The 27,639-nt window shown below is 38.1% G+C and overlaps 1 protein-coding gene, 1 long non-coding RNA gene and 1 pseudogene across 8 annotated transcripts in view; 1 reads left to right on the plus strand and 2 right to left on the minus strand.

Moving 5' to 3' along the window:
• Positions 1 to 27,639, minus strand: part of LOC149112006 (uncharacterized) — a 137,678-nt gene that overhangs the window by 95,850 nt on the left and 14,189 nt on the right. The gene's annotated exons all lie outside the window — the stretch shown is intronic.
• LOC110041625 (putative tRNA (uracil-O(2)-)-methyltransferase) overlaps positions 1 to 27,639 on the plus strand; it is a 166,184-nt gene that overhangs the window by 48,992 nt on the left and 89,553 nt on the right. For all 7 annotated transcript variants that reach the window (XM_089289651.1, XM_089289648.1, XM_089289649.1 and 4 more), the window contains 3 exons: positions 8,275 to 8,343; positions 9,094 to 9,201; positions 23,333 to 23,404. In XM_089289651.1, the coding sequence (XP_089145777.1) occupies positions 8,275 to 8,343; positions 9,094 to 9,201; positions 23,333 to 23,404 (249 nt within the window). The remainder of the gene's footprint in view (positions 1 to 8,274; positions 8,344 to 9,093; positions 9,202 to 23,332; positions 23,405 to 27,639) is intronic.
• LOC149112010 (uncharacterized) lies at positions 681 to 1,565 on the minus strand (annotated as a pseudogene).

The following is a 27,639-nucleotide window of genomic DNA, read 5'->3' on the forward strand; positions in this document are numbered from 1 at the left end:
AACACCAATTAAAACCCGTAGGAGGTCTTTTCTTTATAAATTGTAATTACAATGTTAATGACTACACAATTTCTTCCCAATTTTATCGCGAACTCTTGTTGTGGTGGGCACAGTTCTGTGGAACGTTTGCTTCAGAAAGCAATTGGCAAAGAATCATTTGGAATAAGAGGCTCCAAGTAGCCTATACTCATGTGCACAAGGTCACAAGTCGTATAAAATAGATACGCAAGGCGTGCATAGTCAGACAAGCAATTTGAAAACGTTTACCAGCTGACAACTAGAAATAATATGGGAGAAATGTGCAAAAAGTGCATTACAGATCTAAGATATAGATAATTAATATGCAGGAGAGAAGATAAGTACTGTGATGCAATATGCCATCTTTATTACAAGGATATCATCAGGCAAATAACAAAGCAAGCTGAGTCGAAAACCTATAGATAGAGAATTAACAAACGGTCAGAATTGCGAATTGGATGAAATATCTTTTTTTCATAGCAATTCTGAACTAAATCTCTTTAGGGAAGGTACATTTTTAATTGGGGGGGGGGGGTGGGCCGGGGCCTCGGAGGGGAGGGTCATTAGTAAACTTTTTACAAATTGGGGAGGGTCAAACCTGTTTTATTCGCAACCGACAGGTTTTTTTTTTGGCAAGGAAAAAATTACTCCATGTCACTTAGTTGACTCTTATTTTTTAAGAAACACACGAAGTACATAGAAATCTAAAAATTGTATATACAAGCAAAGCTACTAGTCGAGTTTAATCTAAATTGTTTACAGGTGTCGAAATATTACATCAAAAAGCTATCTTGTCCCAACTAACATAATTGTCTCTCTCGACCCGTGCCCACTTTTGTCCATATTTTGGCGGCGGCAATGTTTCCGCGTGGGCTTCTGGTATTAAATCAGTCTCCGGTGACGATTTGTTACTTAAACTACTCGGGCTTGACCTGACAACTCAATCTACTACATCACTTTGGGAGTCAGTTTCAACCTTGGAAAGTAATGAGGTCACTTGTTGCTGTACATTTCTTAGTGGGGGCTGCCGAGGTTGTTGACACACCATTGAATTGTACAGCAAGCTGCCAATGTGCGCTTTGATCATTGCAACCTTTTCAGCTTTCTTACCTTTGAAGGTGATCTTGTGATGGGAAAAGTACAAGGATAGCTCGTCCACCTTCAAGGACGACAGCTTATCGGCGCTGTACAGTCCAACCCAGTTAATATCATTGTAGTCCCGTTTCAGCCGTTCCTTTTGCTCCCTTTTAGTCTCCTCTTTCTTCTTCTCCTTGCGCATTTTTTATCTGGGCAAGGTGCTCAACATACTCTGCCACAAGCTTTTCGGGGACAATGTATTTATCTGAAATCTTTCTAATAGCGTCACTGTTCCCACTGGCTAGTTTACTTTCCTCATACAATCGCTTAATCTGAGCTCGAGGCTGGAAGTTGTCTGGCTCACGGCCATTGGTGGGGGTTGCACTCCAAGAGACATAATGGAAGTTTGGTAGTTTGCTATAGTCGGGATATGGTCGTCGAGTTGGAAGTGGAGCACTAGTAGTCTCATCCTTGTCACAAAATTTACATAGTTGGCCATTTCTCTCGTGACACGACATTCGCCTGTACTCCATATAAAGCTCTTCTTTTCTCACAATGGAGGCTCTCAAATTGTCCTAGCTTGGAAAAATACCCATGACCCGGAACAGAACTCTTTTGATTGTTGGTGACTCCAAGATACTCTTTCAAGTACTAACGGTTGTAGAAAAATTGATTTTCTGGTCGGTCAACCAAAAATGTTGAAATATACCCCCTTGGTGCTGGGGAGTTGTCAATTCGAAGACACACTTCCTCAGCAACAACCCACGCATTTTTTTCCATGACTTTACTGCTGTGAGCTTCTAGCTCTGACGTTAAAAGAGACTTAACTTCCTCTTCAGAAAGTCCATGTAAAGTGTCGTATATCTGCCATTTAAGACTGCCTCCATCACACAGAGCATCACCTATACATGCATTGAGCCGCTCTGCTTCATTCTGTCCCGAGTCTTCTCTTGCCCAGTGAATTCTCAAGACCTTTTCATTGCCATGCATTCTTGCTTTCTCTAGAATTCGTATTCTGGACTCTGCACTGGACACGCCCACTACTGGACCAGCATCAGTTAGCTCTAGTAGGCGTGGATACCCAGGTGGCAGTCTGAGGCAGGGGATTCTTCTCAAGACCTCATCACACTGATTGAGTACGGGATTCAGTACCCTCTGCAACTGTTCACCAGTTACATGTTTCATATCCGTTTCTGCCTTACTGATACAATCTAGGAGGCAATTAACAACATTGACTGTGTTTTCTCCAATCTCCCTCTCTGAGCCTTCCTTTCAGGGGGGAGGGTCAGATGTTTTTGTGTAGGTATTTGTGAAGGGTCATGCATTAATCCATTCTGGGAAGTGGGAGGGCCACAGCTTTTTTCGCAAAAAATTTCTAAAATACCCCGACCCACCCCCCCCCCCCCAATTAAAAATGTACCTTCCCTTAGGCATTTTTTGTTCAAGTGTTAGACTTGTTTATGTTGGTTGTTAGGAATATATTCCAGTACTGGGCCATTCTAACAAATATCAACTTTGCCTTATCTTTATTATATTTGTAATTTGATTTTAAAGTAGACTTGAAACTTGATAAAATAACAGTACTCCTCAGTAGGCACCTGGTGCTTTTTGTAAGTTATATCATGCAATGCCATATTTCTGAGAATTAAAAAATATATATATATATTGCATAAAACGTACAACAGTTTTTAAAGACATGTTTCGGCATGCTTATGCCATCTTCAGTTTAATAGAGTGACTAATGATACGTGACACAAGTTATATACTACAAAATATGAATAAATTATTTACAATATGCATTACAAAACAGTGGAAACGGAAATTACAGAGTTAAAAAGGTGTTGAAGTGATGTAACTGTTTGTTAAGGTCAGGTTTGTTCTTACTAATATAAAAGGCTTCTTTAAGTTTAAGATCAATAGAGCTATTCGCTGAGTCTAAGATGCGAAAACAAGAAGGTGTGTACATGCCCCTGCATGAAGAAAATTGAGAAAGATGTTTAAAAATATGCGAGTTTTTATCGCTTACTGTATGTTCTTTAATCCTGGTAGAAAAATGGCGACTGGTTTCACCAATATAACAGGAATTACATCCCACACAAGTAATGTGCAATATTTGTGCAATATTTATCATTATTGCTAGTATTACGACCATATATATATATCCTTACACACGTTGCTAAAAATGTAATAGGTTTCAATAATTGATACAAAATACAAGGTGTACTAGACTAACCAAGAACCAGAAAAAGAAAAAGGAAAAAACTTGAACACACAAGTGTTTTATTACCTGACATTGTTAGTCACATTTTTCTTGACTCAATCCCGATAGGAAATCGAGCAATTTCAGTTTTTAATGGACACAAACCTTGTACCAGAATAACTTTAAGTTTATTAGTCCTTTTTTGCATTTTCTAAAAGCTAAAGATATAAACAGTTGTCTGAAATAACACCAAAAACACTTTCTCATGGGAACTCGAGCAAGTAAATTTCAAAGTTCAGAGAAATTGTCAGGTATAACACAGGTAAAATTTCATCATCAGTTTCATTTCACCAGTACTTTTAAGTGTTTCATATGTTACTTCTGAGTCAATGTTTATTTTCTACATTTGGTGTTGTTAGAAATGATTTCTTTTGAGAAGATATTTAAAAGGATCGCACTGAAGTTTCCAATACAATGAAAATAATCTCACTAAAAAGTTTTAGTCCACTTGTTACTCGAACTTTTGGTGGATTCCTTCTTAACACCTAAGCTAGTATATAACTACAATTAACTGAACTGAACAACTTTAATCTGGATTTGATAATGGCGACAAGATAACACCAAAACATCAATTTGTAGCATTTATTTTTCTTTTAAAATGATTTCTTTGTAACTGAGTATCTTTGGGGATTTGAGGGACAAAAGAAACTTGACAATTTTGTCCTGAAATCCTCGGGGACATGCCAGAATATTGATATATCGAACATGGCCTATTACTTGCCCGTTTTGTTGAACACGTCCATTTACACGAACAGGAAGCATTTTTTTGACCAAAAGATTAAGTATACAGAGCACGTTCTTAGTAAATGATTCTTCGTAATATGTCCTTGAATTTCCGAAACCCTAATAAATTTGAGACTTGTCATATTGTCAGATGGCGATCGACAAACAATGGCTTACCTCTCCAGAAACACTTTCTTGCTGTTCATGCATGCTCACATGCCAGTTCAGAATCTTAACAACAAAGTAAAGTACTGATAGGTGATCCTGCTCTATGTCCTTACGTTGATCCTAACATGGTGTCACTTAGCGGGATTTAGACCATTTTATCAAGCCGGATTACTTCCCAGCTTGGAAGTTTTCAAGTCCAATGCTTCGTCCGTTAGTGGTAAGCTCACTGAAGACTATAGTTTGCGTTCAAGTTTGCATTTAGATCATTGCACTTTGCATCGCAAGTATCATGGCTGCAGTCAGTACTTCTGCGAAAATTCCCTTGCTGTTGAATCTTTCCGACTTTTTGCATCAAGGAGAAAATTGGAAATTGTTTCGTTGTGAATGGAAGTTGTACAAGCTAGCAGCTGGCATTCACAAGAAAACACAGGAAGTGCGAGTGGCTTTGTTGTTAAATGTGATCAGCAAAGAAGGAATGAAACCTTTCAATGGGAAAATTCGTCAGACACTCTAAAAATTGATAGGGTTTTGGAAAAGTTCAAGGAGCATTGTGTTCCTGTATGTAATGAAACTTATGAAAGATACATTTTCTTCAAACGTGAGCAATTGTCAAATGAATTGCTTGATAGTTACATGTTAACTGCATTGATGAAGCTCCCAGAGTCATGTGAGTTTGGTGCGCTTTGTGAGTCCCTCGTTCATAACCAGCTAATTCTTGGTGTAAACAATGACAGAGTTCGTGAAAAGCTTCTTGGAGAGCGAGGCCTTGACCTAGATAAAGCCATCAAAACTATCAAGGCAAGTCAAGTTTCTCCCTTGCGAGCGACAGGATCTCAGAAGAATTTTCAGCTAACAAAGATATTGATGCAGTGGGGCAAAAGTCAAAACCCAAGCACGAGAAAAGGTCGTGTCGCAAACCTCCCAGCAAGGACCCTTCCAAGATTAAAGAGTGTTTGTTTTGTGGTGGTACAGATGCACTGGAAAGGACGTTGTGGCCAGCTTCAGGTCTGAAAATTAATGTAAGAAGTGTGGCAAAGAAGGCCATTTTGCAGTCAAGTGTCAAAGCAAGTCTGAAGATGCAAAAGTTCATAATTATTATGGTTGAACAAGAAGTCTTTTACGTTCATAGTGTTAGTGGTAAAGATCAAGCTCATGTTTCGCTCATTTTGAATGGTTCAGCATCAGTAACATTTCAAATTGACACTGGTTCCCCTGCAAATATCTTACCACTGCAGAATTACATAAGGGCAAAAAAAGATTACAGTGAAGCTAACATTGTTCCTAAGGAGATCACACTGCTTATGCATGATCACTCAAAGCAAAAGGCTCTTGCTTCTGCAAGGCTGAAAGTGGAACATAAAGGTAACAAGCGTGAACTTAACTTTGTTATTGCTGATCAAGAAGTTACACCTTTGCTTGGTTTGAAGTCATCACAAGTCATGGGTCTGGCAAAGATTATGGTGCCTGGTGTTGATACCCCTGTCAATAATGTGGTTACAGCTCTAACGATAGAGTCAGCAGTTTCTGAGAATGTCACAAAGGATCCTGTATTAAGCCCTTTTGCTGATGTCTTTCAAGGTGTTGGCTGTTTACCTGGGGAATAGAGTGTTCACTTTCACAATTGATGCATCTCTCAGTGGCCTTGGCACCTCCTTACTTCAGGAGGGTCAGCCAGTTGCATTTGCCTCAAGAGCTCTAACTCCAGCAGCAAGTCGCTATGCTCAGATTAAGAAGGAACTTCTCTCTGTTGCTTTTGCTTGTGAGACGTTTGATATGTACCTGTATGGTCGAGATGTGGTGCATGTTCAAACAGATCATCAGCCTCTTGAAGCTATATTTAAGAAGGACCTTGGCTCTGCCCCACAGTCTCCAGAGGATGTTGCTGCACTTACAGCAAGGCTGTCATTAAGTTTTAATTCACCTGTAGCCTTGATCTTCACACCTGTAGCAAACTTGTTACTTTATGGGTGAATTGAATCAACTACAGGCCACTTCACCCATAACATCAAGGGGCCATCAAACATACTCAGCCGTAAACAGGTGTTACGGGTTACAGCCCTTATTGACAGCCCTGTACAGCATTACAACCTCAATATAAAGTACTAAAAAGGAAGCTTGATGGTTATGTCTGATCCTCTGCCCTGAGCCTATCTTGACAGAACCTCCCACAAAGACCAAGTATTGCAATGAGCTAGAGGAGATAGTACTTGTTGTAGAAATTCACACCAATAACAATTTGCATTACAATTTGTGACTACCATGAAGAAAAAAAATTGACCTAACTTCTGACGCGGATGTGAAACAATCCGCATAATAAATCACTTCATAAACATTTAAGTGTCATGATATTTACATGTAGCGTTGCTGTGCAGATTGGCCATGGGAATAATATAAATTGAGAAACAAATGTTATAAATAGAACTGAAAACTTGTTCAAAATCCCAACTGGTTGGAGGCTGACCTCTTGGTTATTTAAAAGACATGCTGGTTTCCAAACCACCAAACAAACCTATCTAGTGGCAGGGAGCTGGAAGATCTGAACCTGGGGCCTCCGGGTTACCAATCCAACAACCTAACCACTAGGCCAAGATGCTGCCTCAGAAAAGAGAGAAACAAGAAATATTATATGGAGTGGATTTCCCTAAGCACTCCGCCATGCGAGAAGCAAGAGAGCAAACGTGTGCTAAGAGGTCAGACATGATGACGATGCTGACGACGATGACGATAACGACGACAACGACAACGACGACAATAAGAGTGATAAGAGTGATAAAAGTGAAAACTACTGTAATTGCGTCTAATGTCAAATTTAAAATCAATTTCCCCCGACAGATATTTTAGCATCATAACACAGCTATGGAAGTGTCGTCTCTTTGAGAGGGTCTTTAGGTCGAAATGATCTAGTGCCTTGGTTGATGAACTTCTTGGTGGTAAATTAAGCAGGACCTTGGCTGCCTTGTTTTGGAGAACTTGCAGCTCATACTCATAAGCGTGTTGTTATTTTTGTCACCCCACACTGTGACACCATAGTCAAACGGTGGGATGATTAAGCAATTGTATAGTCACTGTGTTAGCTTAGCATATAAAGGTAAAAGATGTCGTATTCTCTTTATCATTCCAATCCTTTTATTGATCTTTGTACTGATAGTATCAATGTGCTCAGACCAAGACACAGTTTGGTTTATAACCACTCCCAAGTACTTAAATGCGTCAAACCTATCAATAGCAGTGGAGTTTATGTTTATAATTAGAGAAATGTCATTAACCAGTTTAAGCTTCTGTGAATTACCAAAAATAGTTCCAGGGATGAACAGTCTTCAGAATAATAATTGTTATGTGTTTATCAATATGTTTTCAATTTGGATCTTCCTGTAAAACCTTTCATTGTTTGGCACAATTTTCCAAAATTTAGACAACTTTGGAGGTGATTATGCAAAGAATATTTCGGAAGAAAACTCTCCTTCACTCACTTTCCTGACTTACTTCATTTGACTCAAAAAGTGAACAATGCGCGCAGATGTGCGTCAAATTTTCCAGCCTTTTCATACCATCACATCATTTAGATCTAACTGAAAATAATGTCCACAATTATCCAGTCGATTGAAGAATTTAATTATATTACCAACCCAAAATCCCATACAGTTGCATGCACGATTATTTGATAGTTTGTAATCTAGTGTCCAAATTAGAAGTAATTTGGGCAGTGCCGTATGTAACATTATGGTAGGACTACATGCTTGTCCAATCTGGAAATAGATGAATCCAAAAACTTTCTTTAATAGTTGAATTGGACTGCTGTCAGAGACATTTTTTGACTTGTCCATTACTGGACAGAACATAGTCCTATTACTGTTTACATGTACTAAAGAAACAGTAATTATTCCATTCGCCTCTGTTGGATATGAGGTGATTATAAAAAACTCAGGGCTACATGCCTCCTTTAGTTTTGTTATTTATCACCTTTCATCCAACGTTAAAAGGATTGTCACAATTTATAATCCGTCCTACTGTTTGCATAACTTATGTAGATTTGGCCTGAACGAACGGACCCACAGAAGTTTGTGTATGAAGATATTGCTATAGCTTCATATCTGCTGGTGAGTACTGAGCAAACTTTGAATGCTAGAAAGCTAGGACTTCATGTGCAGAGGGGAGGGAGACTACTGATCAGGTATTGTCACACATGGAATGTGTATTTTTCCAGACCCTTCGGTAGAGTGGTACATTGCCTAATTAACAGCCAAGGTGTTTTTTTACATTAAAATCCTCCTACTTCATAGATATGTGACCATCCATAGAATACTCTGGACAAGTGTGATAACTTGCTCACACTTGAATGGGAATGCTCCTAGGCAACCTGATTGTGAAGAGGTACCTCCTGCACCTAGGATCTCTATCAGGGCAGCGAGTGGCAGACAGAACCTCTTCAGACTTGCTTCTCCTCTCTTTGAACTTAGTCATAGAATTATCAACAACCCATATATAAACAGCTGTATATATACAGAACCAATGGAGAACACTGTGTGGCTCATCTGGCCCTGGAGGCCTTAAATGATTGATTTCAGCATGTTGTGTCATATTTGCATGCTGTAGAGTGTATGTAGAGTAATGGCGACCATGTTTGGAGACTGATGGAATCTAAATAAGGAACCATCGCATATGTTGATTCACTAGATGCTTTTTAGCTTTAAAAGGCTGTTTTACCCCAGCTATCCACTGGGCTCTCCATGTCTGAGGGTTAATTGTATTCTGGTTTTATGTAATTTATCAATTTTAGTTGACATATTTGAACACATGTTTAACTAATTTCATTTTATTTGAATTAAAACTTGTGTGATTTACAACAGATTGTATGGAAGGAGGAACGAAATGCAAAAGATCTAAAGCAGAAACAGAGTTTTGTTGATCTTGGATGTGGAAATGGATTGCTTGTTCACATACTCAGTGAAGAGGGGGTAACTATTGATATCACTGTCAGGGTTTTTAGTGGAAGCCTGCAGCCGGCTGTAAAGAAGAATGTAGCCACCTATTCTGGTGTTGTGCACACAGTGTTGTGGTATATGCTATTATTTCATTTAAATATGGTGATTTGGTTTGTAACAGTTTCTTCTTTGTGCAAGTTTGTATATTTTACTGATTTCAGAAAACATGTGCTACGTCTAATTTTTGCTCATAAACTACTCATTTTCTGTAATAATAATAATAATAATAATAATAATAATAATAATAATAATAATAATAATAAAAACAATCTTTAAAGAGGAAGTGCCCATCACGTAAATACGTGGTTTTCAGGGAGGTCCTCTATAAAAATAAAAAGTATTAAAATCTAAAATAAGAAATACAAATATCACAGATCTAAAATATAAAATATACAATAATTAAAACTACTAAAACTACCAAAACTACCTACTGTCCTAAAAAACTAATTACAAATAATTATCTATTAACAATACATTGTACATCTAAAAATATTTTTTCTAAAAATGTTTATCCATTAAGAACCTTGTAAGGTTTTTCTTAAAAATTGTGCATGGCCTTGGCTTTCTTAAAAATACTGGGAGAGACATCCAGTCATTTGTAAAACGGAAGTTAGACACTCTCTTTCCGCATTCCGTTTTAGGATTAGGCAATCTAGGTAAGTAGCCACGTCTAGTGTTGTAGCCATGTGAACTTCTTAGTGTCGATTTAAAACTTTCAAAATGTTGTGGAATGTCTCCTTTGATTGCATTTTCTACGGCGGTACATCGGTGAGAAAAACATCTTCCAGCCAGAGGGAGCCAATTCAGACACTTCAGAGCTTCAGAGCTGTAAGTTCATCAAGTGCTTAAATACAACACTTTGGCCCCCAAAATGCATGAAATTGTATCTTTGGCTACCTGCAATTTCAAATTTTCCAGGGGGGGGGGGCATGTCCCCCAGACCCCCCTAGGTTGGCTCAGCCCTTTGGGCCTTGCTTTTCACTGCCTGTTTTCCTTTATTGGCTGCCTGTGAAAACTTTTTATGACAAACCTGTTACTTTCCCTCTCCTTTTCAACTGTCGTGCTAATCAAAGGGCTCCATGAGCCAGTCATGAACAGGCAAAAGAAATCATGTTTAGTGTAATATTACTTAAATTACAATGGCTTTCTTTTCTTAATTTTGAGGAGAACAGGTAGAGACAGATTTCCGAGTGGAGGTGTGTGAGGACAGGGCAATTCCTTCCTCTTGTTGTTCCGTGTTTGCACAATTATTACATTTCCAGTCACAGAGGTTCTAAGGAAAAACCCATCAAAATAGTATGCTGAACAAAACTGTTCTGAATTGACATTTTATGACAAAAATTTAGACAAGCAAAGCAATGCAAATAGTTTTGTGATTGTCTTAAACCTTGTTAAATTCCACACATGGAAAGTTATATTTATATGGATCATGCAAGGAAGACTTGTGTTACAGTGTATGTACGAAAATTAGAAGCAAGACACGGGCAAGATTCTGGCCATAAAATATCACACTAATGAGCGAGACAGAACATGATGATAATCAGGCTGATAGGAGCGACAAAACTTGAATGATAAATGAATGAGGAGCGAGACAATTCTACTGCCCTGAGTTTTGGACAAAAATCTGAGCAAGAAACCAGCAAAATTTGGGCCATAAAATAGTCACGCTAATGAGCCAGACCAGATGTGATGGCCGATAAACACTTGAGTACCTAGCATGAAAATGAATAGCTCTTTATAGTTCTGCAATATACGACGACAATCATTATCCTCTGCATATGATTACATACAACTACCAAACATCACAATAACAGTATGTAACTAGGACTCATTTATTTAGTTTTTTATGTCTACAATTTAAGGTTTTGCTTAAATCAAAAAGGAAACTTTGAACAGTTACTCTTCGATTCTGTGGCATGTTCTGTAATCAACTGAAATTAACAGAAAACAAAATACGAGTCTCAACTGATCGAAGTAGAGTTCTGCTTGGTAGCCTTTTATACATGCAACAATTTGTATATTAATCACAATTTTCAGTGTGCTGATCTACTTGTGACAATGATCTAGCTAAAGTTACAAGCTCGCCTCAATCAATCCTTGGCTACTTCCATTTCTTGTGGTAGTAAAATTACACTAGCTGTATATTAACACGAGTGCTGTCGTTAAAAATCCCTTCATTCTGAAAATGATCTCTTGAAGAACATCGAAACCCTTTCTGCACAATTAATACACCACCGTCACACATTCCATACACTGAAATTAAGTTGCTAGTAACATTATTTACAGACGCTGGAGAAGATTGTCTCCAGCAAAGCGGGAGAATTTCGAAGGAGTTGATCTTTTCCCAACACAAATACAGCACATGAAGACACAATGAAATTTTCCCGCTAAACGGTTGAGTTCTTATTTTTTGATGGCAAAGGGTGCAAAACTTGATATCTTTATTCAGAGTGAACCAATCAAATTGAACTCTCCGTATTTTCTCAAATGACTTCAAGATCAGATTTTAAGTTGCAATGTCACAAAATGGTCAAACACTTTTTACCCATTCACTGGTCTTCACCAGTATCAACACCCAAAACAGTTTACTGGTAAATTTTGGAGTGGAAACTATGTGCCAAGAACTTCTTTAGGGCCTGTTCACATGAAAACAGGGCACCCCGGGGATGTGAGATACCTCACCTACCCATGGTAAAGAAATACTTGCCTTCACATGCAACCCTGGGAACGCAGGGTGAGGTCCAAAATGCAATCACGTGGTCGCATGTAACTTTGTATTCTTTAAGATATGTCAGTAACAGTTGAACACGTTCAGGAGTTCCTGCCCTGACTTTTGGCGGTTTTTGGTTTGACCTCTTCGCAGATTTGTTCTTCATTCTGATGAAGCTGGTTTTCACTTCAATGTTGTTGTTGCATGCAAAACTTCAGTTTGATTCCGCTGATTAGCCTGACTATCCGATTTCACGCTTAAATTATCACCAGCACTGTCAATTCCATCAGCGTTCGGCAGTGAAATCTTTGAAATAACTCGCCACACTCATAGCGGTTGCAGCCATGTTGTTCTGCCGCGTGTTTTGGCGGGCTTTGGCACAGTGATTTGATTACACCAGTTAGGCAGGTTACCCCACTCTGCAGCTTTCACATGGAGAAAACTCACCCCACCAAAGCAGGTTACCCCAGACCGCCTGACCAGGTAACCCGCCTTGGTGGGGTACCCCACTTAACATGTGAATGTGATCAAGAAAAAAAGAGAGATTGTATGGATAGATTGGTTACCCCACCAAGGCGGGGGACCTCACCTGCACGAGGTTCCCCACTTCCATGTGAACAGGCCCTTCTTTGGGGTACATTTCAGGAAATTTGAAGCACATTGTACAATATGTAGGAGCAGACACAGACTTGTGGCGTGGCATGGTATATGTTCAAGTTTTCATTGCTCGCAATGTAAATACTGCGAGGCCTCTAGCAAAAGCTGAAAACTAAACAAAAATGCAACCTGGAGGAGAATAAGCTGGTTGAAATGAATATTTTGATGCAAAAGAACAATCCTGTTATAATTATTGTAGTTTTTGCATTTAGCATATTTTTATGGTACGAGGTGTCAGGCAGATCAGCAAGATTATGGCCAATAACAAGGCCTGATAAATGTCATGTCCGAATTTTACGCACTTTAAAACAAATTTAGCCAGAATTACAATGATAACACAACCTGGCAACTGTCTTGGTACTGCAGCGCAAGCGAATAAATTCGGTTTGTACTCTATCGTGCTAGTTCAAGCTATATTATTGCCAATAAACATGCCAGACAAATGTCTCATCCAGTCGTGCTAGAGAGACAAAATCCTTGTCTCACTTTGTCTCGGTCAGTCCTCGCCACAAAAATAGCATTATGGCCCGAATCGGGCCATAATCTCGCTCAGTCAGGAAAGTAAGTAACTCTATTTAAGGCTCAGGCTAAAATAGCAGTAGTAAAACCACTAAATGGGAACTCTTAAACATAAAAGATTAAAATAATAAAGCCTAATATTATGTTTAAAAAGCTAATCTAAGATATTTACAATTATATAAAAATATAAATAAGATAAAAATGCATAAGATATATAAGATAAAAATACATTAAAGACATTAAGAAGCATGTAAAGTGCAATTACTACCACAACTATCAGATAAATATCCAAGTCAAGACTGCAAATGTTTTTCTTAAAAGCTGATGTCGGTGAACTTCTAGTATTCCTTGGTAAAAGAATCCATAACCGAGGTCCTAAGTATATCTGATAGTTGAGGATGAAGCGTGCACTCTTTGTCTCCAACCAGACTCTATAGAACATACATTTCTAGACTGTACCGTAACAACAGCCTTTTACTTGAAAGCCATATCATGGTTCAACCGTGAAAATGACACCAACATTACACTTTCAAATAAACAAATAACCTTTAACGACATCCCCCATTTAACTCATCTAACTGATTACCCAAGATGCAGACTGCACCTTTTCTTCATTATTCTAAAACAATACATTTACGCCTGTAAATGTTTGGACAACAAACCATTAATCAACCTCCACTTGCTTCTCTTAAAATAAGGACAACAACAACTTTGTGTGGCTGAAAATGGGGAAGTGGGTGACAGAGTGCTCAGTTAATATTTTAGCCCCATGAACCCCTGGAGTGTCAAGAAAACAAAACATACAGCCCAATGCAAAGAGATGTAGACAGTGGATGGAGAGAAGGGAGTAGGCCTTCACTCAGGGCCACTGTAAACATTGCTGGGTAGAGAGGAGGGAGTGGGCCTCCACTAACCTAACTCCAGGGGGTAAAATTGGAGGGAGTTGGCCTCTGAAAATCGAGTCTATGGGGGCAAGAGTGTGACGAGAGGAGCACTTCATCCCCATTCCCATGTTTATTTAACCAACCTTAACAGAACTTGCATAGAACGGTAACAATATAAAAAAGTATAAATTGTGAATTATGATCTCAAGTATGTATTACTGGACTGGCAGACTGTTCAAATTGACATAAACAAACCTAAGTGAGGTGCTTAGTTTCTATAGTTCGTTCAGATAAGTAACATACTTAAGTGTCTCTGAGAATCGTAAAGATCCTTCAATAGATTGACGTGTCTAAACCACCTCAGATGTGGTATGTAATTGTTCTAAAAGTTATAAATGTTCATTTTGGTAATTTTAATTCAAATGTACACAAAGAAACCTCAAAAGAGGTACTTATTCTAAGAGTCCCATTGCTATCTTAACAATTAACGCATCTATTAAATACAACTAAAAGTGGTGCTTGAACCCTCAAGATTGACATGTTATACCAGGAGTTTTTATTAATCATGTACATTACAACTTAAGTGTAAAACTGATGTCGCCCTACAATTTAAGTTGTATTACAAAATATCCCAGATGATTGGAAAAGCCCTTAGGCAAACTATATTACTACAAAGACCTATGAGTGGGCAAGTGCTTTGGGTGGGAGGGAGGGAATAGAAAATATTCTGGACAAAATGTCGCACTGTAGTCTATCTTGTGTGAGAGCAAAAGACAGTGGCCAAATTTAGCAAGCACGTATCAAGATGCTAAAGTTCGCTCTGATTGGCTGGTTTTCAGGATTCTCACGTGAGGCCATCCAAGGTCGATGAACGGATGATTAGCAAAGCACATAGCTCAAAATAGAAACAAGAGTTGTTGATTAACTGAAATTTATTTCATATGTTCAATAAATTGTGATAACATGCAGGAATTTCAAAGAAAACCTATATTACAATGGCAAATAGAGAGATGCACTCTTCCCTAAGTCGCAGATTTTTTTGTGAAGCTTTTTTTTCTGATTTAACTAGCCAATTGAAACAGACACACTTAAAGTGCCACTAACCCCCAAACTTTTTTTTTGCTAATATAAATTTCCTTTTTCTCCTGATCACCACTGCGAAAAAATTATCGTTGTACCTATTTTCGTTAATTTTCTATGAATTTTTAAAGTTTGTAAATTTGCCCTTCTCCATGTTCACGACCGAGGAATAGCAGAGAATGGGACGAGTTGGCTTTTGACGTCACTTCAGGAATAACAATATTTTGTTTCTGAGAAGAATGTATGCGAACATGCGATAGTGTGTGTCAAAATCGTTGCAGAATGCAAGGAAGATATGTTGTTGGAGGCTGTAGCAATACAGGATGCGTAGAATAGAGTATTCCTCTTCATTCAATACCTCTATCTCGATGAAACTGTACCAGAAACAAGAAAAAGACCAAAGAAGTGGGCTGATCTGTGCGAAGCTAAAGTGGGGGAGCCATTGAGGATTTCTTCGATCTCGGGTTTGCCGCTACTGTAAAAACCTAGAGATTCTCGTGGCCTGTATATTCTTCTCTATCTCTAGTGGAAAGCTTGAAATTGTCAAGGTACTCTGTAAGACACGAATTTGGAATAAGCTGGAAGCCATCATCTGACTATTTCGAGCGCAAATGATCCTCCGAGTCCCAGACAAAACTATAGGTGATGAAATTACACGGTAAATTAAACGCATCGCATTTTGAAATAGAGACTTGTCTAAACGAATAGCAAACTAAAACCTACGTTCTACAACGACGCGAAGAAGATTGTTGAGGCTTCGAACTGGTGAACTAGCTATGTATTTGTGGATTTTAATAAAAACACACACACTGGAGGTTGCCTGTAATCTGGCCGTGTTTCTCAATGGCCATTCCGAATACAGAATTGTTTTGCTCTTTGAGCTTCGTCTTTGAGGAACGAAATACATCTAAATTTCAAACTCAGAATGGATCAAGCATTTATAAATATATGAGCAAAGTGAAACCAACGATTAACATTCGACCCTATAGCTACCGACGGAGATTGTTGTGCTGAAAGAAGAATGCGCTTGTCAGTCAACCGAAACGCAAACTAATAAGTCGAGGACTCCCAGGTTATTAGCGTGCGTAAAATGGACATTTCATTCAAAATAACAGTGAAGTAGAAATGTATTCATTTAACTGAAAGTTAATACTTAACCCGTGGGAGGCGCGGTGGCCTCATGGTTAGTGCGCTCGTCTCCGGATCGAACGGTCCAGGTTCGAGCCCTGGCCGGGGACATTGTGTTGTGTTCTTGGGCAAGACACTTTATTCTCACAGTTCCTCTCTCCACCCAGGTGTATAAATGGGTACCGGCGAACTTAATGCTGGGGGTAACCCTGCGATGGACTAGCATCCCATCCAGGGGGGAGTAGAAATACTCCTAGTCACTTCATGCTACAGAAACCAGGATAAGTTCCGGCCTGATGGGCCACTTGGCTCGCATGCAGACTTTACCTAATACTTAACCTCTTTTTAAGATCTTGTCGAAGGATTTTCCATGATTTCACTAGTATGGGATATGCAAATTTGCGTAACTTGTGTTCGTACACAGTAATTGAATATGCATATACTACGGTCGGTCGACAATAACGAAGCGAAAAGCTACCTCACCTTCGAATATTGTTTGCCGACATCTCTGCTTATCTCTTATGTTAAAACTATTTTCAATCATTGATCTGGAGAAGTAGGCAGGAGTGGAGTACGACTGCATTGCATTTTAACTTGTATTTCGGGGGAAATTAATGTTTGAATGTAAAAGTGTTTTGACACTAGGAAATTGGAACGTTCCATAAAGTCAAATTACCAACTCTTCGTGTTCATTGACATCTTTGTAACTCTTTAAGAGCTGTAAGCTAACTCTTCAGTCATTGTTTGTACCTTTATAACCCAAATGGACCAGCAAATTCTCGATCCCAGCCTAATTATAATTATACAACACGGCGATCTCAACTGGCGACCCGCACTTTGAAATGTAAAAAAATGTGTACTTCGCAGCCGTCCAAATCGTAGCTAGACTCCGAATTGTAATGCTAGATGATACAGTTCTTTCACTTAAAGTTCTTGTCCAGTTATAATAAAATATGAATCACAAATGACCCGAATAACTCCTCCTCCTCCTGCTGCTGCTGCTGCTGCTACTGCTACTGCTACTGCTACTACTACTACTATCTACTACTACTACTACTACTACTACTACTACTACTACTACTACTACTACTACTACTACTACTACTACTACTACTACTACTACTACTACTACTACTACTACTACTACTACTACTATCTACTACTACTACTACTACTATCTACTACTACTATCTACTACTACTACTATCTAATACTACTACTATCTACTCAACTACTATCTACTACTACTACTATCTACTACTGCTACTACTACTACTACTACTACTATCTACTATCTACTATCTACTATCTACTATCTACTATCTACTATCTACTACTACTATCTACTACTGCTCCTGCTCCTACTACTACTATCTACTACTACTATCTACTCCTGCTCCTGCTTCTGCTCTTGCTCCTGCTCCTGCTCTTGCTCCTGCTACTGCTCCTGCTCCTGCTACTACTAATGAGAAATGTCTGATAGTGTGCTTCTCATATGTTATTGTCTTAAATCTAGGGCTAAAAAATCATTGTTTCGCATGGCGTGTTTCTTCTCGGATATATGAAATAGGCCAGCAATATACATGTACTTGGGACATATTTTGTTCTTTATGTTGTACATGAGAATAGCTAAGTCCTCCAGCCTTCTGTTTTGAAGAGTGCATAGATCTGCCTTATCTAGTTACGTTTTGTCACAGTAAATAGCTCTGAGTGCCCTTTCCTGTATTCTTTTCAATTTTCTTCTGTCACTAGCACAACAGAAATGCCAGACAATGTGGCAGTAAGTTAAATAAGGTAGAATGGCAGCTTTGAACAGGTTCAGCTTAGTGCTAGAGGGTAATAATTGAAGGCTTTCGTGCAAAAAAGGAAGTATACAGCATTTTGGGCCGATTTTTATTTTTTGCAGTATTGAGCTAACTTTTGGCAGACTGACTTGTTTTGACATGGAAAGCACATGCATCGTTGCGTAATTGTTTTTGTTGATTTGCGCTTCGTTTTTGAGAAACAATGTATGCAAATAAACTCAGTTTTCCGAGCGGCATCTTTTGGAGCGAATCCTTCGAAGGTGGATTTTGACGCGGCATGAACTTAAACGGTTACTTTCAGCAGCTTTGACAGCACAGTTTTTTTAAAATAGATGTTTTGATTTTTAAAAGAAGTAGAGAAATAGACCGGAAAAAAAATCAACAGACCTCGTATCAAACCGGTGTCACAACAAAACAAACTCAAATCCGGCCCGTTCAGCGCCTTATTCGCTTGCGCTAACGAAGCAAGTGTAATTATATGAATAATAAAACTAGCGGCAAATGCCACGCTTTGGTGACTTCATCGTGTAGCAAAATGAAAGGGTTTTTTTTGTTTTTCGCTCAACAAAAGATCTCCAAAAGATACCCTTGGAAAACTGAGTTTTTTGCATACATTATTTCTTGAAAACGAAGTGCAAATCAGCAAAAACAATCACACAACGATGCTTTTCATGTCAAAACAAGTCAGTCTGCCAAAAATTAGCTCAATCCTGCAAAAAATAAAAAACGGCCCAAAATGCTATGTATCCCCTTTTTGAGTTATTTTTACAAAAAATACCTCTTAGTCGGCGCGTCGAGTATGTTACGGGTCAATGGGTGAGTGAGTGAGTGAGTGAGTGAGTGAGTGAGTGAGAGATGTATGTATGTCACACCAATCAGATTGTATCTACTATAAACAGCCAATCAAATTTCTTTTTGTAAAGGTAAATGGTATGTGAGAAGATTTGATTCCGATAGAGTTCAGAATGGCCATATTTATCCCACTATAAAAGAGGAGGAAGTATTCATATATTGGGTTTACTTTGCCATTTTCTTTGGGTTAGGCTGAGGATTTTAGTTAAATGAACGAGATGAGCCTTGAGGTTTGAAACAGTTGGTGAGTTCGTAGTATGCAAATGCAACGAGATATTTTTATTTTTAGTTACAAAGGTAACTTGATACTTTTGTTTTTCACGAGAAGTAAATACAATTAGAGGTCATGAATCGTCACGTCTAGTTCTTAGGACATGTTTTAGAGGGGACGAGACTTTAGATTTGAAACAGTTCTAACGTTTACAATAGTAAGTGAGGGTAACGATTGTTTTGTTCTTGTTGCGTGCAAATATAACAAGATATTTTTGTTTTTTAGTTACAAAGTGTAATGTGACACTCTTGTTTTTCACAAGGGAGTAAATTCAATTAGAGCAGACGAATCGTCACCACTCTTTCCCAAGAGATGTTTGCTGTCTTTAGTAACAAATGGTAACTTAACACTTTTGTTTTTTATATGGGAGTAAATTCAATTAGAGCTGACAAGTCATCAGCTATTGTTTCCAGGATATTAAACAAAAAAGCTTTCATTTCTGGACGGTTTTTACGTCTCTGCAGTAGCAGTTTAATAGTTTTATTTGATGACATTCATTTCAGTCCGATATTTTTTAAGGTAAAAAGTATGAAAACTGTTCAAATGTTCTTTGAAGACTGCGTGGCACCAAGTTAAAGTGCAGTTTAATTAAATCAGACTTTCAACGTGTCAGGTTTTTTTCTCTTTCTTTTTATTTTCGGTGAAGTTGTGTTGTGTTGTGTGAAAAGGTAAACTTACGTCTCGTATAAAATGCGAAAAAGTTCCTAAATTAACTTGAGTATTTTTGAGCAAAAATTCCTCTTGGGGGTTGGAAGGGTTATGTGATCAGTGAGTGAGGGAGTTATGGATGTGCGTGCGTCAAACCAGTTTGTATCAAAGAACGAATCAAATTGCCTGTTAGAAAATAAGATGGTATCTACATTGATCTGGAGACATGTCAGATTACTGTAGTTTGTTCAGTCAAACATTTTATGGCTTATTATTTAGCTATCTTACCATGACCGATGTAACATTGCAACCAAAGAAAAAATGTCAAATTAACCAAATCATTACTGTACCATGAATGCACCTATCTCCGACACTTCACACAAAAAATAGCTCTTGCACGCCTTGCGTGCCTATGTTTGCACAAAAGCCTTCAATTATTAAGTTCCTCAGTCTCGTTAGAACTCCTACAGGTTGGCTGCCTTTCCTGCAAATAGTGCTAATGTGGTCCTTAAACACAAGATTTTGTCCGTTGATACCCCAAGCAGTTTCAGGCAATTGGTGGATTGAACTTCTTTTTCATCAATGATAATTCTCATTGAGTCGTTGCGTTTTCTACCAAGTATTAAGGTTCGATACTTGTCATAATTCCCTTTAAGGAAATTGGAACTGCACCAGTTGAAAGCCACTTCAGCACATACTGTCAGATTAGCTTGAACATCATCTAAATTGCTAATCATATCATAGAACTGGTAATCATCTGCATACATTCATACATGTTGCGGTGTGTACTAATGTGATAAGTTAAATCATTCTGGAAATGGTCAATAATAATGGGCCAAATGCAGAGCCCCGAGGTTATCCTTTTGACAACCTCTCCCAGGAGCTCACTTCTTGTTCCAGGTTAACTCTGCTGAAGCGATGGGTAAAATGTGAGTCAACAAGTCTAATACTGTTGTTGTTAACACCATCAGCTTTCAGTTTGGTCAGCATAAGAGAATTTTGAATTTTGATTTCTGTTTGATTTCTCTGATAAAGAAACATATATTAGCACTAACATTTCGGGGATTTTATCTTAGAGTACGGTGAGACTGAAAGGAATAAAATATAAAAAGCAAAACTGTCTACAATTCTCCAAAAACCTAATCAAAAATTTTCACTAAAGTTCAGTTAGCTCAATTGTGCTTTGAACAACCCGGTCCTGAATAAATGAGAAGGATACACTTCTTCAGTAAGAGACCCAGGCATACTCAAAAAAAGAAATCCGAGTTCTTCCAACAGGAGTCGAACCTATGACCTTCGGTCTTTCTTTCTGAGTAAGTCTGGGTCACTCACTGAAGAGTTGTATCATTCTTACCTGATATTGGTTTTGTCCACAGAAAGAGGGCCTACAAGTGAGGCTGTTAATTGAAAGGTTCCTTTGCTCAAACGGTTAATTGAAATCAATTTTCTTACATTAGAACATACTACTTATTTGAAATGGAACCCCTCACAACTTCTCAGAAACAACCTACTTGAATTGTATTACTACAATGACAATTCATGTAAAAGCTCACCTTTGCAAGATCTTCGTTTTGACGGTTTCCATTGCCACGGCATTAGTCTTTCAGACATCCTCCAACTGATTCTTTGGAAGATCACACACTCTGTTTTTTGCTTGCAGCTGTTCTGTAAAACAATTAAGGACGGTGCCTACTTTTGTTAGTGCGCACACATTCTGCACATCACACAAGGCGTGGTTTAAGTGTCACATGCGCGCTAGGGTTGACAATGATGCAATCAACTACGCTACCAGGTACACGACTAAAATGAAAGCAAAATTTTCCTACAGTGACCAAATCAAGTTTAATGAACCTGTACTTAAACCAGGAACACCACAATATAGTAGCATATCGCTAAGCACCAACTGTTACTGTCTTCCAGCTGAAAAACTATCTGTTATCTTTCGAAAATTGTACTGAAATCCAACTGTAAACATGTACCTGCAGATGGCATAGTGCGCACGCAGAACAAGTGTGAGACACGCAATTATTTTACTTACTAGGGAGGTGACAGGAAAAATTGTAACAGGCACTGTAAAAGTTTTCAAAAAAGATGAATAACTTTAAAAAATGCGTGATTACCCCTATGTTTAATGCTATGAAATGGAAGTGGCAAGCCTATTCAACATGTGATTAGTTTCTGGTTGTGAGCAAAAGGTGTTTAGACTGTACTTATTTACAAGAACACTTTAGAACAATGGGGTACACTGCAAAAAGGAGGCGGATTAGTGAGAGCCTGAACCAGGTAGATCTGATGAACACAGCTTTTAGGTGGGGTGCTTTAGTATCACGAAGAGTGTACTTTGTCCCGTGGCCAAATTCATTGTGGCACTTGATGGACATCACTCATTAATTTGTTGGGAATTGTAATTTACAGATGTATTGATGGCCATTCACAGTTTTAAATCACAACTTTAACACGATATTCTTTAGATAATATCTCACCAAGCATTTACAGCAGAGTGGTTAACCATATCTCGTTTGAAAGGAAACAAAAATAATCTCGTGGAAAAAATAGATTGTCTTCATAGAAAATAACATTTCGTTTACAAAAATTTCAATCAGGAGAACCAGCGTATAACTGGGCGTCTGTTCTTTACTGTTTGATAAGGGACAGTTGTAACTTGGATGGCCTTGATACACTGTTTCCAAAGTGTTGGAGGAACTTCTCAAGTAATTCAGAAAACAGACTCTTAGATCGTTTAACTGTTTTACATCTGAGTTTCATCGGTAACTAACTGATATCAGTAACTAACTAACTCACCAACTGATCTTACTGTTCCCTCCAAGAGATCTTTATGGATTAAAACCTCAGATATGTGGCGCTCGCTGATAGCAAATGAATTTTGACTTAGAATGTTCTCGGTTCTCCCTATGAAACTCTTCACCTCTGAATCTTCATCCTTGTTCAAATAACCTTCTATTTTTGCTGCCATCTTTATTGTAGGTCCCAGCTCCCTGCTCAAATTTTCCCGCTTGACCCAGACCCCAAAATTGAATAAATGAGAGAAAAAATTGAATGAACAAAGACGGACTGAATTGAATGAATATAAAAATTGGATCAAATGAATTACAAATTGAATTAAATGAATATAGCAATTGAATTGAATGAATATAGAAACTGATTTGAATGAATACAGAAATCAAATTGAACCAATATAGAAATTAAATCAAAAGAATACAAAAATGAAATTGAATGGATCTGAAAATTGAATTAAATGAACAAGGATTGAATAGAATGACTATAGGAACTGAATTGAATTGAATATTGCTACATTTGGCTTCGCATAGTTACACAATCAATTCCTTATGGGGGCGATCGTGTTTTTGCCTCCTTTTTGTGTCGGAAATACTACAGATTGATGTTTTATGTCCCTAATGTTCCTCAACATCCATAAATGAAGTTGGAATCATTTTGGGAACCTCCAATCGATGGCTCATAGATTTTGGATTTTCAATATCCTTAGTCTTGGCTTTTGGATCTTCTTTAGACTCATTTCTTTTAATTGCAGCACCCAGGTACAGGCATTGATGTGCGTCGCCGCAAAATCTGGGATCTGTATGGTGGAAATACCAGTCTTCAGGTACTGATCGCATGAGTCACTGCCAAGTTGAAAAGAATTATAACTAGTGAGACAATCTCAGATAGTGCAGAGCGCAATTGATAGCTCTGGTACAGTAGTCCCATAAGTACTCACCCCTGCTCGGTTCACTTCTGGTTTGTGTCTACCTTGGTAGTCTGCTACGGCTTTTTCCCTTTGCAGTGTGTATGTTTCCAGGTTGTATTTTCGTTCAAGGTCCAAAAATTACACACAAATTAATTACTACTGGTGTTTTACATTGATTTTGGTTCATTTTAAATTCAATAATACGCTGAAGCAGCAAACGTGACAATTTAGCTCTTCACGCCAACTTTGTAACTTGATACTTTTGTTTTCCTCGCAAAGGAATGTAATATGAAACCCTTGTTTTCTCCAAAACATATGGAAGATCTCCTTGTTTTTTGGAGATAAATGAAAGAAAGTTAAATATCTGATGTAGTGATGAAGAAATGGAACAGAAACAATGTTGTTTTACTAAAAATGCAAATTTTTACCGATGAACAAGAACTAATTTAATTATCAGATAGTCACGAAATATCACTTTCTTTTTCTGTTGCCACCTTTGTTGTTAACAATAAAACAATTCAAAATTAACACACAACGATATTGATGGCTGAGAAGCATTTCAACGAAAAGTATTGAAGATAAACAGCACTACTTGGCCGATATGAATGAGTCTCCTCAAAGACTGAGTAGGTGCCACGGTGTCTGCAGGAATATTTGAGCATTTTCCTGGTTTCTTTTGTTACAAATTTACGATTTGCGGAGTATTAAAGCCACTAACTTGGGAACTTTTTGGTCTCTCTTACAGACACAATTAAGGCAAGAAATAAACAAGCCGCAAAGGAGAAGCAATACATTTGAACCCTGACAAGCACACTATTGTAGATTGAAAACAGCAGATGATATTTGCTCAACCGACCTGTGTGTAATTCTAAAAACTACGCAGCCACAGTAACGTTTCACTTTTGCAATAAAAAGGGACAATTGGCGCTATCTGAAAAATAACTGCCGTCCTTGGTCACATGACATGATATATAAAATACCACGTGGAAAGATAGTGTATAACACTAACAATAGTAGAATGCATGCGTCTTACATGTTGAGCTCTACCATAAGGAAAACCACTCAACATTTGTGTGTGATTCTGTATGCAATATATCCTTTACCTAATATAGAAGCCACGAATGCTAACTAATCTACACATGCGTTTAGGGCAAATTAGTTTTGTTCTAAGGAGAAATGGTACCACAAGGAGAGCAAGGGGTTACCTGAAACAAATATATAGCTTTGCGATGTTCAAAGCTAAGTGACGGCAATGAAATGTGTTTTATGTAGAGTACACATGTACCTTTCCCACCCTACCCCCACTACTTCCTTGCCTCTAGACTAACTAATTAATTGAAATTAATTAATTAAACAAACATTAAAGTTTGCACCTTAGCGCCATATAGCCATAGCGCCATAGCGCCTTAGTTCCTTTGCAGCAGGCAGCTCCCATAACCATCCCAATAGTGCACTCTGCACTAAAAACGCTTTTATTGTATTGTCATTAATGAATCTTCCTTCAGTTGTACAGGTCGTGCCAAGCGGCCTTATGTGCTGTTTTTAGTGCAGAGTGCACTATTGGGATGGATTGGGGGTTGATGTCCACTATGGCTATAAGGCAATAAGGCCGTAAGGTCATAAGGTGTAAACTTTAATGTTTGTTTAATTAATTAATACATGTATCAATTAATTAATTAGTTTTCAGGCAAGAAAGTGGTTGGGGAGGGTATGTGCTTGTGTTCACTACGTAAAAACGTGTATAACCTACCTTACTTTAATCATAATATCACAAAGCTGTGTATTTGGTTTAGGAAACCTCTTGTCCTCCTTGTGGTACTATTCTCTTTAGAACAAAGCCAATTTTCCCTAAACGCTTGTGCAGATTAGTTAGTGTTCGTGCCGACTATATATTAGGTGAAAGACGCATTTCATTTGAGATCACACGATGCAAAAATGTCGAGTGCTTTTCGTTGCGGTAGAACCCAACATGTAAGACACATGCGTTCTAGCATTGTTAGCATATTATTGCGTTCAACGAAGTGGAACACAAACCTAATTTTGACCTGTGGCTTTTCAGAGTTGGTTTCCCTGTGCACAGTTCTAGGCTGAAAACAGCACATTCCTGTAAGGACACCAAAATGGCCACCCCACTTGATTTTTGCAGGGGCATGTCACGGCCAGTAAACTGGTACTGTTTAATGCTAAGGCTTATTTATTTCTCTTTCAATCATCTCTATGAAAGAGACCAAAAAGTTCATATCTAGCCTAACTTTCCCAATTTAGTGGCATTAAAACTTTTCAAATTGTAAATTTGTGACAAAAGAAACCAGGAAACTGTTCGAATATTGCTGCAGACTCCGTGGCACATAATGAAAACGTAAATTGATTTAATCAGTCTTTGAGGGGACTCGTTCACCAATGTAGGATATATAATCTCGGTCAACTGAGTAGCGCAGACCTTCAGTACTTCTTGTTGAAATGCTAACGCTTCTCAAATCAATATCACTGAGGTGTCAACCATATAAGAACGTGGTATTCTGTGACTATTTGATAATTAAATTACTTCTTGTTTATCAGTGAAAAGAAACTTTGGGTTTTGAATAAAACAAAAATAATCGTTCTTCTTCCATTTCCTCAATAGCTATTTAACGTTGTTCCATTTCCTCATAAGATATTTACTTTCTTCCATTTATCTCGTAAGTTTTTTAGAAAACAAGGGTTTTATGTTACATACCTTTGCAAGGAAAGCAAAAGTATAGGGTTACAAACGTTGGCATGAAAAGTAAAATTGTCACAGTTGCTACTTGAATGTATTATTGAATTTTGAAATGCACAAAAATCAACATAAAACACCAGAGTAAAATTTGAAAGCTCTCTTGACAAACAGTAATAATAAGTTACTGTTGAACATCAAATGAAAGAACAGACGTGAAACATAGGCACTGCTTATCAAGGTTTCTGTCCGATCATATTCTGCAAGGGGAAAAGGCCTAGGTATTAAAGTGCCAGAGCTATACATTGCACTCTGCACTATCTGAGATTGTCTCACTAGTTTCTGTTCTGTGTTCATGTGCAATTAGATTTTCTGCATATGGAAACAAAGTAGAGCTATTGAGGGCCAGGATGAGAGAGTTAGAGGCGTTTGTTATGTTTGAATTTCAAATCTAAAGGGAGCTTTTGCTCGTTACTGACCCTTGAATACCTCTGTAAGTACCTATGGATAGATATCAATTAAAGTGCTGCGGATAAATTGCCTTTAATTACCATCTTGGCAGTGGTAAGGGCCAGTAAAAACTGTTATGAAAAAGGTTTATGAATGATAACAAATTTACAAGAAAATGTTACTTACCACATGAAGACAACAGAAATAGATAATCTATGTACTGCTTGTGCTACTTTACGATAATTTATCTTTTTTATTTTGTTGCATATACCATTTGTTTTCACAAAATTCATTGTATACAGAGTTACTGCTGGGTAGTGATTTTTCTTTGCAGTTCTCGTTGTTGCTTTTTTGATTTTTCTATCTGTCAGGTAAGCAGTGAACAGGCACGGCGCAGCCGGGTGGGCTGGCAGGGGGCATATCAGCATAAAATAATAATTTTACAAATATCTCCAGACCCCCTACAAGTTAGCTTCTCTGGTGCTCGCTTGTAAGCCCCTCCAATTCAAAATATGCTCTGTCATCCCTGGTGATATCTTACCATTGTCAACAGTAAATAAACAGAACTACCTTGAGGAAAAAGTTGTGAAACCAGTATTATATTACCTGATGTTGTCTCTGTACTCATTACTCTGACTTTTATCTCATGATCATGACAACGACAACAGCAATATTATTCAACAAATTTTCAAACACTGGGAGTCCAAATTATAGCACAACATAGCCCTGTATTTTTTTATGCAATTCAAGGTGTTTGGTAAGTGGTGAAACACTCTCCCAAGTGTTTGAGATACGTTGGCCATTTTTATACTAGAGGATGCATTATCTGTGTGGATGGCTAATGCATCCTTGCCTTTTTGAGTTATATTTTTGTAAAACAAAAATACCTTATAGTCAGCATGTCAGGTGTATGTAGCGAATAGTTTTGGTTGGACCAATGTATGTGTCTCAGAACAATGAGACTGAAGCTTCTATGAACAACCAACCCAACTGCCACTTGTAAGTT

Source organism: Orbicella faveolata, unplaced genomic scaffold (genome assembly GCF_042242905.1).
Source record: "Orbicella faveolata isolate gen_17 unplaced genomic scaffold, um_ofav_v1 contig_2, whole genome shotgun sequence".
Taxonomy (NCBI): domain Eukaryota; kingdom Metazoa; phylum Cnidaria; class Anthozoa; order Scleractinia; family Merulinidae; genus Orbicella; species Orbicella faveolata.